The sequence below is a fragment of the Rhipicephalus microplus genome, chromosome X, assembly GCF_043290135.1.
Source record: "Rhipicephalus microplus isolate Deutch F79 chromosome X, USDA_Rmic, whole genome shotgun sequence".
Lineage (NCBI taxonomy): Eukaryota > Metazoa > Arthropoda > Arachnida > Ixodida > Ixodidae > Rhipicephalus > Rhipicephalus microplus.
In genome coordinates this window covers 358,262,803-358,282,170 of record NC_134710.1, presented here as the reverse complement: position 1 = coordinate 358,282,170, position 19,368 = coordinate 358,262,803, and the positions used below count along the sequence as shown (strand labels likewise).

General features: G+C 43.9%; 2 protein-coding genes across 5 annotated transcripts in view; one reads left to right on the top strand and one right to left on the bottom strand.

Annotated features, from left to right (window-relative positions):
- Cad99C (cadherin 99C) overlaps window positions 1–14,098 on the top strand; it is a 227,029-nt gene extending 212,931 nt beyond the window's left edge. For both annotated transcript variants that reach the window (XM_075879866.1, XM_037413475.2), the window contains 13 exons: window positions 117–248; window positions 348–475; window positions 1,695–1,810; window positions 2,116–2,244; window positions 3,183–3,346; window positions 6,119–6,343; window positions 7,345–7,436; window positions 7,524–7,619; window positions 7,691–7,765; window positions 8,564–8,806; window positions 9,650–9,746; window positions 11,283–11,515; window positions 13,855–14,098. In XM_075879866.1, the coding sequence (XP_075735981.1) occupies window positions 117–248; window positions 348–475; window positions 1,695–1,810; window positions 2,116–2,244; window positions 3,183–3,346; window positions 6,119–6,343; window positions 7,345–7,436; window positions 7,524–7,619; window positions 7,691–7,765; window positions 8,564–8,806; window positions 9,650–9,746; window positions 11,283–11,515; window positions 13,855–14,005 (1,881 nt within the window). In that variant the 3' untranslated portion in view covers window positions 14,006–14,098. The remainder of the gene's footprint in view (window positions 1–116; window positions 249–347; window positions 476–1,694; window positions 1,811–2,115; window positions 2,245–3,182; window positions 3,347–6,118; window positions 6,344–7,344; window positions 7,437–7,523; window positions 7,620–7,690; window positions 7,766–8,563; window positions 8,807–9,649; window positions 9,747–11,282; window positions 11,516–13,854) is intronic.
- A 1,420-nt stretch (window positions 14,099–15,518) lies between these two features.
- The window catches only part of LOC119161130 (pappalysin-1), an 88,900-nt gene continuing 85,050 nt past the window's right edge, over window positions 15,519–19,368 (bottom strand). For 2 of the 3 annotated variants that reach the window (XM_037413477.2, XM_075879865.1), the window contains exons 18-20: window positions 18,236–18,371; window positions 15,945–16,102; window positions 15,519–15,826 (exon numbers count right to left, since the gene is read on the bottom strand). In XM_037413477.2, the coding sequence (XP_037269374.2) occupies window positions 15,659–15,826; window positions 15,945–16,102; window positions 18,236–18,371 (462 nt within the window). In that variant the 3' untranslated portion in view covers window positions 15,519–15,658. Of the gene's footprint in view, window positions 15,827–15,944; window positions 16,103–18,233; window positions 18,372–19,368 lie in introns of those variants that run through there. The other variant, XM_037413478.2, reaches the window with a different exon arrangement.

The window sequence follows — 19,368 nt, the reverse complement described above, 5'->3', positions numbered from 1 at the left end:
AAGGTTTACTCATAAAGATTAACAGAAAAATCCACCTGATAGTCGGCCAGTGTCTTGCGTTGGGCATGAGTCATGGTCAAACAACAGCGACCACCATGTGACCCTTTCTCCAACAGGCGCCTGGCAACGTAGTCCGTTACGAGATAAGCGGTCAAGGAAGGGCACCATTCTATTTCCTCATTGACAGCACCAGTGGCGTAATAACAGTCAAAGATGACCTCAGGAAGGAACCTGACTCGGAGTACCGGGTAAGCTTCAACAAACCTATTTTCGTATTCGAATTGTTTTCAGACGGCAGCGTTCATGCTTCACATGCTTCATTTTTCTCACGGAACGTGTGATTCCAGATCGAAGTTCAAGCTAACGACTTGGGTGATCCATCACTAGCAGCTACCGCCGTCGTCACAGTCTACGTGGAACACATTGCCACAGTGCCACCCGATTCTGGGCTGGGTTTCGCCGATGGATTTTATACGTGAGTGCACTGTTTTTTTTTTGGTGTTTATGACAATAAGCTAGTTTACGAAATTTCGTTGTCCTTGCTTACCACACAGGTGGGCAGAGGTTGGTTGGTGGATGATGGTGCGTGTGTTCCACGCATCTTGCGCTTTTAGAAACATTGGCAGTGCAGCTCTTGTGGGTTGTGAAAAATATTTTCCCACTACTCAGCTTGTTGCGTCGCCTTTCATTTCTCTCTCTACTCTGATGGGAAGTGGTCACTTATGGGAATGCGGATGCAGATTTTCGACAGCACCTGCATGACTGATGCAATCGGGAGTGTTGGGCTAAATAATCATGGTGTAGTACCACCAAAGTATGTCGCTTATGCCTGCTCGTTTAAGCCTACTTGCTTTAACAGAATTGCTATTTCTGATGCTAACTATCAATTCCTCGCCTACAGCAACCAGGCAGCATAATTTGGAAACGTAAAAAACAACAGTATAGACGCAGACCTGTCCTAAATACTCATGCGTACTTGAAAATGTCGTATTTCTTTCATGGAAAATTGTTGTATCTGCAAAGATCATGTGAATATCATCGAAAAGTCATCAATATTATTGGTGTACATAAGCAGCGGACCGCTGGAGTTTTTGCCTAGTTCACAAGAAGGCTATTATCACACACGTGAAAACAACGTCACAGTGAACTCCACATACTTTTAAGTCTAAGCTCTGTGGCCTGCCCTGTGGCTGTATAGTGTTAACGATAGTAATTATTATTATGGGAAATTAATTCTTAAAGAAAATGTTCGTCTAGAAACATTTGCCTAATACGCCGTAGCAGCTTAGTATCTATGGCGTTGTGCTGCTTAGTTGGAGGTAGTGGGTTCAATTACATTCATAGCAAGAGAATTTCAATGGCAGAGAAATGCCAACACAGCCGTGTACAACTAAAAAAATAAAAAAACAATATGTGGTCTATGTTAATCTGCTATCTCCTACTAACACGCCTTATGTAATCAATATTCAGATCGTAGGGCTAACACGTAAAGTCTCAGAATGTTTAGACACACGCATGTCATAAGGTTGTTATCACTCATGTATGTAAACCAGAGCTTTAAGATCTTTGGGCTCCCAGCAGTGATCGGGAAGAGGCATTCTATCGTGACAAAAAGCGCACAATGTCTAAGACATTGTTTACCGATAGGACAGCCTGATTTCAGATAAACAATCAGTGCAATTTTGTTCTCTCAGGGTTGAAGTGCCAGAGAACGCATTGGCTAACACCCTCGTCAAATCTTTGCCAATCATCAACAAGCCACGAGGGAATTTTCCCGTTCAATGCCAGATTGTCACAGGAAACGAGAAAGGTAAGATAAAGCAATAAGAATGCATTGACCTTCTAATTAATAATTTTCCGCGGTGAACAGTAATAAATATATGAAAACAAGTGTTGCGCATTGAAAAAAATCACGACATTCTGGCGGCGGTATTCTTTATCACGTTACCAGAGCATGACAAATGACATGATAAATGGTGTGGAGTATTACAAATTTAGGGACAATGCACCTGATTTTTCTAAGTGGGCCGAAACATGTTGCCTTGCTTCTTTGCTAGGGCTGCTTGTCCAGATGCACAGTTATCATATATTCACATCTCTACTTTCTCCCTTCAGGACATTTCTACATACTTGACAATGAACAACGTGACTGTGAAGTGCGTGTTCAAAACCAAAACCTTGACTATGAAGAGCAAAACAAGTACCTCTTGACTGTCCATCTGAACACAATCGGGGGAGTGTTTGGTAAGTGGGAACTCCAATACGTTATCCGTTGGGAGTTACAAAAATTTTCTGTTTTTATCTATAGTCAGCCAGTAAATTGGAGCTCAATTCGTTAAGCTTTTTGCTTATATGGGATTGTTGCCCTTGGGGGGGGGGGGGAGTGATTTTACATAAAAAGAAGAGAAAAAGTGAGCCCCGTAACTGTCTCTCAGGGGGAGGACACCTCCACAGTAGGTCATGAGGGGCGGGGGTAACAGAGGGATTAAAAGAAAAAGGCAAATAAATAGAGAGAAAGGAAGGAGAAAGTGAGGTGCAAGGACAGCGAACAACGGTAGTAAGGAGAAGATAGGAAAGAGGGACACGGTAGCAGGAGTACGAGGACGGGGCGAGGACGGGGCACCACTCGGCGAGAGCTCTTGTCGGCATCAGGAGATGGCGTAGGGCAAGCCCAGTCGGCCAGAGCTGCGCTGTCGTCGGAGATCCCGGGGGCACAACCAGTCGGCACGAAATTCAGCGAGCGAGTCCATTGCCCTTGGCCTCTCGGCTTGGCAAATGATGTGTCTAGCGCCAGCATTGGTCGAAATTTTCTATTACAGACAATTCTTGCGTAACACCTTATTGTGAATACGAGACCTGATGTAATTGCTCTAAACATAACATCTTCATTGTCACAAGGTTTGTGTGTGTGTGTGTGTGTGTGCGTGTGTGTGCGCGCGTGCGTGTGTGCGTGCGTGCGTGCGTGTGTGTGTGTTTGTGTGTGTCGCTTTGCGGCTGAAACCACGGGCTGTGCGAGTTCTTCAATACGCTGTTTAAAGAACAAGTGGCAAACTAATCTTAATATCTTGATCTTGCTTTTGCGCTGAATTCAGTGACCTTATCGTGCGCATGTTTTGGAAGCAATGCAGCCTTCCTTTATTGCTTCTTCCCCTTCGTGGTCTGACTGTGTGGGCGTGTCGTAGGTTCATCACGGCTGACGACCCAAGTGGCTGTGCATCTGATCGACCAGAACGATAACAGGCCGCGCTTCGTGGTGCCTCCTATGTACAGCCAGTTGACGCAGAACCGCTACCTGGCGGCGCTCTCGTCAGATGCACCCGCAGGCACGCGCTTCATCCAAGTAACGGTCAGTAGCAAAGCACCCCACTCGTAGTAATGTAATTGACTTGATTGGAGCTGAAAGAGAATATTCGGCTGCAGTTCCCGGAGCTGACGCATAAATTGAGAATGGTTATGAGGGTGTCTATGGATCCCCGATAGGTTGCCTCAGAACATTCTACCGTTATCGACACGATCAAAACGAAGTATCTTTCCTTCTCAAAGTTTAACTGGGTTTGGGCCGTTTATATTTGGTTCTATTATGTCACATGAATTCAAGTTGAATGTACTTTCTTCATGATAAAACAAGCCCAGTTTAAGAGAGACTCCCGGCACAGACTGCCAACAGTGTTCATTGGGCGAGAGAGACAACACGGATATACCACGCGTCTTCAGAAACTCAGCATAAGCTGATTGTTGTTACAATACAATAATAAGACCAATCTTGCGTATGTCTAAGAACCGCACTGCAAAATGATGAGTTTTCTCCCAATATTGATTAAATAGTCAATGACGCACCGTATTAACAACCACACAGACAAAGAAACACTCAAAGACACCACGAGCACTCAATCGTTGACTGCCTGAGTAGCAAAATTTATCCAATCATATCGTTGATAACTTGAGTAATTTCGCAAAACTTGCCTGTAAAACTTGTAGTACATTCTATAGCACCACCTTCCATTGTGCAGTTTGTTGCACCTTTCATATTTTTCGAGTTTCAAGCACGAGGTGCAACACATGGAGGAAGAGTAGGCGCAGCACTCCCGCTTTAAAAATCTTGCTCTACTCAATGGTTTGTTCGGTGATCGCTTGAAAAGTGACAAGGCACCAGTTTAGCTGTTGGTTGCTGCTGCGAGCAGAACATCCGGGTGAGTGACGCGGCATGACAGTGCCACATGCCCCGTACTACCAAGGAACGCTGTTATTTTGAAGCACCTTTTGAAAACGCTGCTGTCACTTGCGCTCAGCTCACCCATTATCCATGTTTCGCACCAAAGCTGTGAAGAGAAGAAAAACAGTAATAACTGGGAACGGTGTAGCAAGCTGAAAGAATACGAAACTGGGCTTTCAGATGTAATGCACATATATACACACGATCAAGCTTAAGCAATAATGCATGCATATGCTAATTTGGGTAAAAAATCAACCAAGTGAGGTAACCTATGGTACAAGAGAAATTCAACATTTTATGCAAGGCAATGGCTGAGAACTTAGAAGTGCTTGTTGCTGGGCTAGTTGGTTCGTCATACTGAGGGAAATTTCTAGATGCCTAAACCACCACAGCAAGGGACGCACACAGAGAAAGAGCGTCAAGTTCCTTTCTTTAACAGGCTAGAAATCACTTCAGGTAGCTCCACGTTGTCTGGCAAATGAAGCTCAGCTGGATCAGCAGATACCCTCCTGGGTTTCCTTGGCAAAAAATTTAGTGTGCATCGCTACCAAAATCTGGGCGATTACTCGATGATAACTTTTTAACTTGTGATGAACGTACCACCCCGTGTCCACCTCAAAGAACTTTGCTCGTAGACAGTCTTGCAGAAACCTGCCTCCAAACTTCAGATTTCCAGATCAGGCATACCCTCTTCAAATGGCCCATTGAAGGCTGGACTGGTCCAAGCAAGGCCTGCACTTCAAGAGGAACTAGTCCATTGTTGACGCAGAAAGCCAAATATCTTGCGTGACACGTAGAAGAGGCTTATGTGCGACTAGTAGTAGCGGCTCCGTGTGAGAAAACTTAGAACAGAAAGCAGGGCTCACTATAGAAGAAATTTAACTTAGAAGTACTTGTTGCTGGGTTAGTCGGTTTGTAATACTGAGGGAAACTTCTAGACGCATGAGCCACCACAAGAAGGAAGACACACAGAGAAAGAGCGTCTCTGTCTCTGTGCCTTTCTCTCTGTGGTGGTTAAGGCGTCTAGAAGTTTCCCTCAGTATGGCTGAGAAAGCAGTGTTGTTCCCAGCTTCTTATCTCATTGCCTTTTTCAAAGATGAGCTTAGCTTTAATTGACTGTGAAGCGGATTATAAGTCATCCTTAGTGGGGATAATACAGATTTGCTCGTAATTAGCTCTTTCTGTGATCACACACACATACACACACACACAAACACACACACACACACACACACACGCACACACACACACACACACACACACACACACACACACACACACACACACACACACACACACACACACACACACACACACACACACACACACACACACACACACACACACACACACACACACACCTTGAAGGCTTCTAGCCGAGCAGTAAATCTATATTGCCTACTCGTATACATCGTCGACGTTATCTCAAAGTACTTATGTTTTGAAAATGACACTACTTTAAATGGCCTTCACGATGAAGATGCGCGCCATGGCTGAGTAATAAAGTTATTACAAGAAAGTATACTTTCATAGGTGATTCCAACTTAGTGTCATTTGCATTTACGATGTCGGCGCGAAGTACATCCTATACAGCCATAACATATCCGATAGAGTGTCTATTTATCAAGTCCACGCGTCCGTATTTGTCGCAACGCGATTGTATGCTGTACCGCCAAACATTCAACGATATGCGACTATCCTCTACGAGTTCTTGCAACCAAGCATCCCAGAGAACTATTTGACATGGTCCATACGGGAAAGTGCTTAGGTATAACCACATGCATTATCTCATATGGTGGCTCACATGTTTATGCTTTCATACATAATCACACTTCACTGCGTGGGGACTCGCGACTATGCGACATTTCTGCATTATGGCTTCGATTGCTTTTGTCTGTATCACAGGCTGAAGACCTTGACTCAGGTTCGAACGGCAAGATTGTGTACGACCTCTCTCCGGACAGTGACCCCGAAGGCAAATTCAGCATCGATCCCCAGACAGGCTACCTGAGTAACGTGAAGACATTCGATGATCTACAAAATGTGGAACTACCACTCAAGCTCAAGGTCACTGCCCGGGATAGCCCCGACCTGACTGCCAGAGCATTAACAGAGTCCACCTACGTTTATGTGAGAACTACTTAATCATCAATTTCATGTAAACTTCACTAGTATATATCCATCAGAAATGCTAGCACAATTGTTGCCATATTTTAAATCTACAGTAAGATGAAATGAACAAAAAAAAAGAATTGAGGTTACAAGTCCGTGCTCCTTTCAAAATATTTGAAACCTCACCCAGTTTGTTCACTAGCTGAACGTATATACATGTAATTTTGCACAACTCCTAAAGGTGTACTGACACCTTTTATTTTTGAAGGCGAGTTTACTCTGCCATACAAATCTCCTGTATACAAAAAACTGTTCTAAGCAAGTGTGAAGTTCAGCTAACGCTGATAAGATGTTATATTACGACATTAAAGTCAATTGTTCCATGACGCACCTCCCGACATTGACAGTAGCTTGACGTCAGGCTACAGTACTAATGCCGGTGACTTCACGCTGCAGCCTGGCTAGTTGTGATAGCGTCAGGTACCAGAGCTTCCAAGATGGCCGCTTCTGCACCACCAAAACATTCAAAATGACCGCCTGCACATCACAAAGCCACAGTGCGGGGCGGTATCTTGCGTGAGCCCAAGAAAAAAAGCTGATACCGTGTTGTGACGTCAGAATACAGTAAGAACGGATACTAGCATTTAAAAAAATTCTGACGTTACTTTTCCAGGATGAACTCGTGCTTATAGCACTACATTTTCTATGCTCTTGAGAGCTTGGTTTTTGATTTTGCGCAAAAAAAAACTGCAGAAAATTTTCGTGTCAGTACCCCTTCAAAGCTTTACGCATTTGTCCCGGGCTGTATTGCATTTCTTTACGTATTAATTGACAAAACAAGTAACAGTATTTGAAATGTTTCTTCATGGTTACAGTCGCAATAGGAGAAATAACCGGTAAGGCCTAAGTGAGAATATTACAAGCAGTTTATTTGCCATATAGGCTGTCTTTATAAGGAACCAGTTATAACGGCAGCAAGACGAATGCCTAGTTGAGTGACTCATACTATGTTAATCTAGGTGAACCTCATCCGCTTCGAGAATCGTCTTGTCTTGGCTATCGGCGATGTCTTACCAGACAAGGTGCTGCAACTGAAGGACCACATAATGAGGTGAGGCTGTACACTTTGTAACGAGCCTTGAAAACGCGGTGTTTTTGCTTTGGTGCTCAAAGTGACGTTTTCTATTTTACTATCCAGCATAATACAGCAGCAGACCCGTCTTATTGCAAGCGTCGAGAAGGTAGTCGCTCTGAAGGTACTGCGGAACAACACGATTGTAACAGATTTCTCTGGGTAAGTGAGCACATTTGGGCAGCTCTTGGGGCACCTTGTACAGTGACTCTAACAGATGGTTTTTCACGCAGGAGTGATATCTGGATGTTCTTGGTGGAACCGGAAAGCTTGAGAATTTTGACGACGAATGATCCACGAGTTCAAATGTAAGTAGAACTTCCGGCATGGGAAATTTAAGTGGGATGGTCACAGACACGTCAATACTGTCTGAAAACATTGCAAAAAATTTTTTAGAATATTTTGTCCCACTCTTTCTGAACGCCTCCAGGGGTCGAATTCACAATCCTTTTTGCTTCGAATTGTTTTTTTATTCGTACTGGCTAGCCAGTTATATGTCCAGTATTAGGATGGCTGAATTTCTGTGAACTGTTTGAGAGTAAAAAAATTTCTTACATTTATGCGTTCGTAAGCTCACTTTGTCATTGGCCAGCCGGGCATGGTATGTGCAGCATCATGATTCGCTTAAATTTTCTCTCCTGAACAATTGTGGCCTATAATGTTTTTCATTATAACTCTCTTCTTTATACAGAGATACAAATTTATCTATCGACAGGGTGTCATAGTTCTTGATATATCTGTATTGTTCTGAAGCAAAGTAAAAATTTTCAGGGTGTGTTAATATTATTGTCGATACAATTTGACTTTCTCTTTTGCACATCGCAGGGACTTAGTGATTATAGCTTCTTATTTCTGAGCGCGAGTTGACTAGCCCCAACCGCAGTGGCAGCATTTTAAAAGAATCGGAATGCAGAAGTTCATGTACCGAGATTTCCGTGCACTTTAAAGAAGATTACAAGGTCCAAAGAACCAGGGACATTTTATTGCTTCGTTGCTGGTAGCTCTCGTATAGTATAAGCCACACTGAAAAAAAAAAAAGATATCATTGCTAGCAACTATGGTTCATGATGCAGGGGCTCAGCACTGTAATGTCTCCGCAAACGCAGGTTGGTGAGCAGTGGTAGCGCGCAATCTTCGTTCCTGGACCACCTGTCGCGCAGCCTGGGCATCACGGCGCAACAGCTTCGTACACCCTATGCGCCACCCACGGCTCCGCCCAACCTCGTGCGGCCCGTCAAGATCGCCGGCGGAGACTCGAGCGACCTGGGCGCCGCACTCATCGTGCTAGCCTGCATCATAGCCGTGCTCGGCTTCGTTGGCATCGTCTACCACTGCTGCATGTGGTCGAGGTGGGCCACCTCGCAGTTGATCGAATGTACACGACAACGCACAACAGCGTTCGACACATTCTGTCGTGCACGAACAAACCAGTGGGGAAGATGGGCTGTGGGAGCGATATATTCTCCCTATACACCACTGAAAGCTCTTTAATGTAGTCCTGTATAGGGTAAAGGATAGTACAGAGTATACTGCGTGTGGAGTATACTGTGCCACGAAATGTAGAGCACGTCATAATCCTTCAGCGTAGTATGACTTAAAACATATTCAGAGAGATTCTTTAGACAAACAATGTACAACAACTATACAATAGCATCCTGGTGTTCTCTTTGTTCAATAGGAAGATTTCAATGCACTTTTTCTGAGATAAGCTCATGGTGCATGTTTCGACAAAGGTTTACATGCTTAAAGTTAAAGGACATCAAGCGTTTGAATTCTTTCATGACAAAGAGATCATACATTGCTGCGGTGGTTATGGTTGTCTAATCGTTGTCCCTTGCGTTTTTTAGCCGAGATCAGACATTACGGATGTACTTCTTAAGTATTTATTGACCAAATTAATAGAACAGTACAAAGGAAATAAAAAGCAGTCAGGTTATTTTTTTCGCATTCTCCGATGTGTCCTATAATAACACGGCCTTTAAAAAAGAAATGTTAATAAATGAACTTTATCGCTGCCAGACTTACATTTCCAGTCAGTGCAATACTTTTTCTCTCTTACCTCTAAGTAACTGTTTGCTTCCGTGGACATCTCTCACATGATTAGTTACTATGCGATGATGAAAAACTACTTTATAGAGTGACACGAAAGCTGTAAGGCTACTGCATCGGATTAACTGGGGCCTCGGTTTCAGGTACGTGGCGAACAAAGAGAGGATCAAGCGGATGTGCGTGGCTCCCAGATACGAACCCGTGTACGCAGACTCAAGTTTGAAAGAATATGAAACGCAAGTGAGTACTCGAACGATTTTCAGTGCTACTCTGCAATTGAAAGTGGCTCTATAGTCTCGTAGTTTGTCTATAAACAAATGTAGGATACACAAGACCACTACATATGTTCTGCATATGAGTGCTGCAGTAAGCTTTCTAATTGATCCCGTCTTTTATGAAGCAGCATTTCTTACTGATGGTTATGAAGTTCGGCAGAATATGATTGATATGTGGGGTTTAACCTCCCATAACCACCATATGATTATGAGAGACGCCGTAGTAGAGGGCTCCGGAAATGTCGACCACCTGGGTTCTTTAACGTGCACCCAAATCTGAGCACATGGGCCTACAACATTTCCGCCTCCATCGGAAATGCAGGCGCCGCAGCCGGGATTCGATCCCTTGACCTGCGGGTCAGCAGCCGAGTACCTTAGCCACTTAGTTCGGCAGAATAAGTGTGACCAAAATAATAGTGAAAAAGTAGTGGCTTCATTTTTTCTGAGATAACCTATAATGCACTAACCACGGGTGTCACAAGGAGAGGGATATGGTGCTGCACCTACTTAGGGAAGCTTTGATAGTAAGGCTTTTAATAAGAAAACTCGTAGGCCACATGAAGTACTTCAGATGCACGCTTCACAATCAGCTGATCTAAATCAAACGCTTGCAGAAGGATAAGCTCGTGGCCTCATTATGAGGTATAAACACGCTGGGATGCGTTTTTACGTTATGAATGCGTTTTTACGGATATGTGTTCATATCCAGAAAAAATCAATTGTGGCAACTGGAAATCACGAGTCACCTAAAAAACTATCATATTTTTGTATGAGAAACAACTAATCTCGGACAAGCTTGCGATGTAGATAGCATAAATTAATGGAAATCGGCGCAGAGGAACACGTAAGTGGTCGGCGCACCTTCGAAGGCTGCGTTCCTATATGCTCGCCAGTACCGCGTTTTTCGCTTACGACGCCACCACCGAAATTTGCAAGTTGTAAAACCTTCGTCTAGTATTTCGCTCCCGCGAATCTTACAGAAAATAAAAATTAGGGCAGCTTGCACTGAGTTGTGCAAGGCTGAGTCACAGCAGATCTGGTAGACACCCACCTGCGCATGGATTAAGTTTTTACCCTTTCACCTTTCTCTCTTTCAACCCGTTTTCACAGGGAGCGTAGGAGGGGAGCATAAAAAAGAGAGGGGCATGGGCGTGTACATGCGCAGTGGAGGCATCGACGCAAAAAGTCTCAGGAGACGTCTCGTTGCCTTCGCTGACGACTGAGAAGAGACGAGCGAGAGCAGGAGGGGCACCGCGCATGCGCTGTAAGGGTGGTCAAGCCACACACCAGATTGAGCTCGACCCTAAGTCGCTTTGCATCTATATATGGAAGAAATAAGCCGAGAAGATTTTTACGCAGTAAACGTAATTTTTTTTTCGTTATATGAACCAAACCGTCTAGGGCAACAACATTCGCAGCAAGTCCACCCTTGCTGCAGGATAAACTGTGTTGTAAGACATGTGGTTCACACGCTGGCCTTTTTTTTCCCCTCTTTGTGCAGGTGTTGCAGATGAGCGTGCCGGTGGACGAGGACGGCAGCTGCAATGAGTCTCCGCTGGGGCTGAAAGGTGGTGGCGCCGACGTGGCCTACTTGGGCGGTGGCCGCACTGCCTATGAGCGCGAGTCACCCAGCTCCATCGGAAACGCGTCCACCGCCCGGGTGGGAAGCTGCGCGTCAGCAACTTTTGACGACGCACCGACCGCCACTCGGAATCCGTTATACGTCGCCTACAAGTGAGCAGAGTTTTATATGCTCTAGCGGGAAAAGATGGCCGGGTTGCATTTAACCAGCCAGCGTTGAGGGTCACACGTTTACGTTGATACCTGAAGAAATTCTAAACAAATAATAATAATAATAATAATAATAATAATAATAATAATAATAATAATAATAATAATAATAATAATAATAATAATAATAATAATAATAATATAATAATAATAATATCTGGTGTTTAGCATTCCAAAACCACGATATGATTATGAGACACGCCGTAGTTGAGGGCTCCGAAAATTTTGACTATCTGGTGTTCTTCACCATACCCTGACATCGCACAGTATACGATGCACGACAAGCGTATGCTAACATTCTTTGTCTTGTCTCTCGCTACATTGCTCTATCATAAATTACCAACTTTCCCAGCCACCTATTATTCCAAGGAGCACCGTTTTACGCTGTAATCCTAGTCAGCGCAATGTACAGCATTTATAGATAGTTGATTTTCGAAAACACCTAAATCAAGCATAATTTGTTCAGGTCAAGTATCAATCAAAGATGTCGTGTTGTGTACGCAAAGTAGCTGCATAACACCTTCGCACAACGCTGATGCAAAGCATGAATTCACGATTCAATAGGCACAACGTTGCATATTTTCGAATCTGCATCTTTAATTTAAAAGATAAATACTGGTGTAGTCATGCTTCTGGTGCCATATAGCAGGGCTCGCAACCAGTTCTCAACTCGAAAAAGAAGGTTAAACGATATAATAACGTATTTTATATCAGTAGCAGTTGCAATTATGCTTGAGAGTGGTTAAAGTGAGAGTAAGGGAGAATGGCGTGTAACAATTTCAAACGACTATAGCGCAGACCACCTCTGAGTTTGAACTCAATGTTACTTTGTTCTGTTTTCATTTGTTTTTTTTTTGTTCTTTAGCAAAACATGCATCGAGTACTATGTGCTGATACGGCAATCGGGCATTACCGTCGCCGTGTGTTACTGATTGCCTCAGCTGAATAAAAATATATTATTCCTGAAGGTACTTTCTTTATTGCTTGTTCTGTATACAATTCCACCCATCATGAAAACTGAAACGCCAATTAAAAACATTTTCTCCGACCGGTCATACGATGACCAATGCAAAAGAAAAATCAAAATTGATGTTTTTCAAGCATGGAGAGCACACTGTAGTAAATTACTAGTAATAAAGACTAGGCGGTCTTGTTAAACGCAAGCTTTCATTTTCATCAAATCTAGCAACATGCTTTCTTTTCAGCCCTAACCTTGTCGGTCAAGAATGACATGCGCATACAGTACCAAGCAGACTTGCCCGAGAAAGCGCATATGTTCATTTGGCAACGTGTACCTCATGGTTGCAGTATTAAATGAAAAGCACTTCTTAGGAATCCTAGGGCACTTTGAGCATTCCTATCTATCTATCTATCTATCTATCTATCTATCTATCTATCTATCTATCTATCTATCTATCTATCTATCTATCTATCTATCTATCTATCTATCTATCTATCTATCTATCTATCTATCTATCTATCTATCTATCTATCTATCTATCTATCTATCTATCTATCTATCTATCTATCTATCTGTCTATCTATCTATCTATCTATCTATCTATCTATCTATCTATCTATCGAGCCATCTGTCTGTCTGTCTGTCTGTCTGTCTGTCCATCCGTCCATCCGGGCGTCCGTCCGTCTGTCTGTCTGTCTGTCTGTCTGTCTGTCTGTCTGTCTGTCTGTCTGTCTGTCTGTCTGTCTGTCAATCAATCACTGACCAGCCTCGCATAAAAACGATCCCTACAAGGCGCGGGCAATGCCAATTTTTATTCAAATATGCTGGTGACCGTAGTGTTGATGCTGCCACTGGCGAGGTTAACCTGGGAGGCGTGGTTGGCAACAGGTCTGCCTGAGCGGCATTTTACATGTGGTATATCTCACCAAACATCGCTTCAACCAGTATCTGACAGAAAACGTATCTCGCAGAAAGCTGCCATTTCTTTGCGAATCATCCGCGCACCCTTCCGGAAACACAATCTCTTCACAGCATTCGTGGACCTGCAGTGTTCAAAGTTGAAGGGGCTCCTTCCCCAATGTGTACTGAGTACAATGAAATGTGAATCGCTCTATAAGTTCCTGCAAGCGCTTTTGCCCTGACAGGGCAAAAGCACTTGCACTCTTGTCCAAGAGCATATTGCAGGCGCTTTTGCCCTGAAAGGGCGAAGGCACCTGCAATATGCTCTCATGGACAATACGACTCTTCGACACTATGTTCTGTTACCGCCCTGTAATTGCTAAACGTTCGTCTGTCTCTATGTTTTTTGTTATGCTTGCAGCTCGGATGAAGAGGAGCCGAGTCCGGGCGCACCATCGCCAGCAGCAAAGACGCTGAGTGGTCTAACTATGCTGAAGACGCATCCACCCACGGCGGCCGCCGGGGACAAGTCCAAATACATCGCGGGTGTTGAGACGACGACAGAGCTATGACCTACATGTATTTATTGTGTTGCCCACTTGTACATACTGTAAAATGCCCCCTGTGCCAAACATTAAAGCACACGTTGATGACATGCGAAAAAATCTGATGTTGTTTGTCTCATCAGCGAATACCGTTTTTTTTTTCAAGTGGCCCTTTTGTTGTCAGGCTTTTCGTTTGTTTTATAGTTGTTAGTTGAATGCACGTTACTTAAACTAACACATTATTCCTACATCGCGAGTTCATGTAAGCATTCTTTTGTAAAAAGAAATTACAGAACTAATGTTCTAGATGAATTAGTTTAGGTGTCAAAAAGAAAGTTACACATTAGCGTAGACTTTTATTGACATTTCTTATGCAACAGTGGTTCTTAAAATGCACTAAATACATTCAGCGTGTTGCCACATTTTTGGCCGTGCATGAAATTAATGTAAGATTGGGTCTGTGCTTCCTAGCAGCCCGTTTAATTATTGACTCTAATAATCTTATTCACCACGCTCGGCAGCTTATTTAAGTGGCTCTGGCGAAGAAGAATACTCTGATTCAATGATCAAGCCCAAACGTATCACCTATGAAATCGGGGCATTTTTATATGATGCCTTATGTCCGAAAGTATAACTTAGGTTGCTTCTGTTTTTCTGAGGGCGCCAGGATCAAAGAGGGCACTGACCGTTCAATGATGTGACTTTTTGTCAGTGTAGCTTCAGTCATTACTTCTTTCAAAGGGTCATAAGATAACTCAGTAACTCATTATCGGGAACTATTCAGAGCTTCCCAGAAAATAGTTCTCACCGCAGGTACCTCACGATTCATTATATACCCGAATTCTCAGTCTATATTCTCAAAGAATATCGACAGAGCTTCTGGGACTCGGCGATATTCGGAAATATTTAGCGTTGCGCATTTTCCAGCATAATTCTAATAGAAGTACCCACATTAACAACCTTGTGCATATTACAATTTTTTTTTGTCTCTGGTCTCGACAGTTTACGCTAAATAACAATCAATGAATCATTAATCAGCCCAAACATGCATATTCCCTATACGCCTTAACTTAAGTGCTAAAAGGTGGCGAGCTATGAGTGATAGTGGTAATCGTACGAACTACATTAGTAGTGGGTGTGTACAGCTTATCAACTTATATAAATATTGGCGCTCTAGGTTGCCATATTAAGCAGTTCCACTGTGAAGGGGAATCCATTCGAGGATATTCTGGCGCATTCCCACCACCACCACTAAAGTTTCACAACTACAATTCTGGCGTCCGAGGCCTTTTGAAGCGTGGACACGAGATAACACCTCTCGAGAAGCATTTGATTGGTACTGACTAGATGTGATCAAACGCCACCGTAATGTTGAAGTATAGAAAGACTGACGGCGTACGATTTATACCGTACCTCGAACAACATGGTCTCAAATCAACTTGTATCGAGCGTCGACCGACGCATACTGTACCTGTATTTTGGAACCTCCCATTGGGTTGACGTGTCAGCAGCCCGTTCAGGAAGAACGGGGAGTAGTAAATTTCGGAGAGTTTCATTTATTTTCATGCTAAAGAAGTTCGACGCGTTGCGACCAACGTCCTTTTGCGAGCGAGCCCGGCACTTGTCCTTCGTGCAAACCGGGGTCACACACACAAGCGCACAGCCACAGAGCTTGCACAGTCACTGGCGGCCGCGCGGGTCCTTGCAAGAGCACTCGTCGATGGGGCAGTTAGGAGGGAAGCTCTTCACCACGTGACCAGCCACAGTAGACGCGCAGCAATCACCACCATCCCAGTCGCAGTGCTCCTGGTTGTTTGAGGCATCACACCAACCGTCTCCTATGTACTCCTGCCCATGCAAAGAAAGAAAGGCGAGATGTAGTACTACAACCGACACTTTAAGTCGCTCAAGAAGCCTCAGCGAATGTTCGCAACTTCACAAGCGAGCCAATGCTTCGGACACTTACTTTGTTACACCTACGCCGACATTCTAAAGAGTCAGTATTTGGGTGCCAGAGGCCAGCTCCGGAGCAGACAACGTCCTGCGCAAATGCGAGCTGCCGGCTGTCTTGAGAAAATACCGGTTCGTAGTCTGGTTCATCACAGGTCACGTTGCACGTTGAACCTATAGACAGATACCATATACATGTCAGCTTGAATTCGCACCGCTGCGAATGCTATCAAAGCATACAATTAAGCGGACTCTTTCAGCAACGCTGTCAAACTTGCGTGCTCGCCGCGGTTGCTCAGTGGTCTTATGGCACTCGGCAGATGAGCTCAATAGCATGGGTTCTCGCTTTTACGTTTAGAGTATAGTGCCCTAATTCGGTGTATTGAGAACATGTCTATAGTGTTGCGAGTCTCAGTGAGTATAGCTATCGTCTCCGAGTGAACAACAGTCTACAGTGGACACATGCGCCGACGACCTTAGGTGGCACGTCTTTTATGCTGCTCCTTTGATGCGAGGTACCCTGCAAATTAAACAATGAAAAAAACGTGTGACATGCTCTAATCAATCGTAAAAGCAAATTCCGATCAATTCTTATGCTGAATACATTGTTACTATATTATCAGCGAAGGGACTAGCCAACTAAAAAGAGCTAAGGCGCTTTGTCAATTCTACCTCATATTTAAAAATTATCCTTGTTCGCCCAACGTTATGATCTATATAATCTGGAGCTAGAATAATAAGAAGAGCCCGTATTTCTCAATCATCATACACGTACAGACGTCAGCAAGATTAACCCGAACGTTCCGACACGCGAACTGGACTACTTTGACTGATGGGAGCCATGAAGCGCTGAACGCTGTTGCCGAAATAATATCTCGGGATGCTTGGATAGCAAGTCGTCATGCATGGATAACATCTCGGCAACAGAAGCTACGCGTTGCTAGCGCCAAACTCTTTCAGGACACGTGGTTGAGCGTTCTTGTTAAGCTTACTGACGACTGTACAAATCCAGCTGTTCATATAAGGTGAAACTCAATGTGTTCTGTATCTTGAAGACATTCTGCAAATGACCAAGTAGGGTGTACATAAAACATGAAGAAAAGTGGCTTGGACTTTCAGATGTCAGTAACTGTGGTTCCATAACCACAGAGGAATAAAAATTACATCATCTTCCACTAAAGGGAGCGAGGAGTAGCATGCGAAGCAGCGCATGGGTCGGCTTAAAGCTCCTTCAATAACGGGATCCTTGCCCTATCTTCACGCGTCCTTGCAAGTGGAGCACGGCGTGAATTCACTGTAGTTTATTTTGCTGTTACTCCTCCCGTACACTTGTTGGAGCACGCCACGCGGGTTCATCGCCATGCCACGTGGGAGCACGTGGATTCATCGCGCGTCTGGAGAATCGCATTTCATGACGCCATCACGTGGTTGTTGAGAGCGTGTAAGAGGGAGAGGCGACAGTCTTACACAACTTCTTACGCAGGCCAGAACGCGCTAGCGCGTGCCAATGAGTTTTAACTAGGATACAAGGTGTTAGTTCACCGCGCGTCTGTAGATTGCTCTTCCCCGACGCCATCACATGATTTCTGAGAGACTGTTTGGGGGAGAGGCCACAGCGTCCTACCCAGCTTCTTACACAGGCCGAAACGCTCGAGCGCGTGCGCGCATTCAGGCAGTGCATGGGCCAGCTGTTGCACATGCGTAGTAAGTGGTCCCACCGCACACCGCCAGATTGAACACCGCCATAAGCTGCATCACATCTAAAAAAAATTAGGACGAAGCGTTGCATGACGCAGCCAGCCTTGGTAGGCGAACGATACGTGAAGCCAGAAATGTTGGTATGATGGGTGACATCTTGTGTAAAGATCACGCAATAAACGAGATCTGCCGACACTTGTGGGTTTAGTGCCCAGCAGTTATTTTATTACAGCTGGCTTGAATTTCAGCTGGACACAGAAAGCAGGTTTGAAAACAAACCTCAAGCGCTGAAAGCTACCGCGTGCTCTGACGCTTTTATCACATGTTAAGCAGACACGGTGGATATATGCTTTGTTGCGTAATGTAATAACACATGTCATAACACACAGATAACACACATGTCGCTCAGGGTTGAAAGAGTGCGGTGCAAACCAGTGCAAAACGTAAGGAATCTTGCGTGACGCCAATGGGCTAATACAAAAGTAGTTTGGCACATATTGAAACTCTTCTCTTTAGCTACCGATTATGCTTAGATTAAGCTAAAGCCATGGCTTATAACACTAGTATACATCGCAGAAGAAGGTTAATAGTGATAATTCATTTACTAACCGACGCTTCTTGCAGCACAACGAAAGTGAATGACACCAGAGCGATTTCGAGGTTCAGGGCAGCTGAGATGGCTGAAACTGCACACCGGAGGGTCCCTGTTCCAAACTCCGTCTAGTTCGCACCTTAGTTCTGTTGTCTGCATAAAGGGAGAAAAATGAGAAAAGGGAGAAAAATAATTCACCAAAGATTTGCTTTAATACATTTCCTTTAGAATGAGCAGGTCGGCCCAAACTTGGGTAAGAAAGATAGCGAGTGAGAGAGAACGCGAGATAGTTGAGAGAAGAAATAAAGAAGAAACGGGGGGAGGCAAACTGGAAGAAAAGTGGTTTACTTTCATATATAATAGGGTACGGGGTAGGTGGAGGGCTCCAGACGATATGAATAATATTGAGAAAATAAAGTAGGTTAGGTAATATGGTCATAGGTTATAGGTATGCAGAGCACGTGTAGAAAAGGAGATATAAAATAGATGGTCTCGTGCGTGTGGGAATGAATGAAAGTGATGTTGCCTGACGTCTTTCCAAAAAATATGGCGTGCTCTGATAAGACCTGTAGATATAGAAAGAGGGGTGACGGAAAGCGCAAGATGGAGCATAATAGAAGGGCTAATTATGTAGATTTAAGCTCTCTTGGCAGTTCAAGACGAAAGAACGGAAGTGATGAAATTTTAAGAGTCAAAGATAGGTACTGAGATGAGTGAGTGGCTGTTTCTCAGGTATGGAGCTTCATTTACTTATTTATTGTTCTCTTTTGTTGCTTTACGCCTGCTTTAGTCCCGGCAAACACACTTGCAGCCGATATAAAAGGTTTCCTTCCTCGGCTGTCCACGTCGTTTTCATTTTTAATCCACCCTATCACTATCGATCCTGAAAAAACTTAGGTGACAACGCATATACAAGCTCTGCCAATCTTGACTATACTCGTTTTGCCTCTTTAAGTCACATTCTGCCACTTGCCAAACAACTTTTTAATAATAATAATAATAATAATAATAATAATAATAATAATAATAATAATAATAATAATAATAATTACACCATCTGCCACTAAAGACAATCATGTGTAGATGCGAAGCAGTGGGCGCTAACACTTACACTGGTGGCAACGTGGACGCTGGCGCTCATCACTGTGTT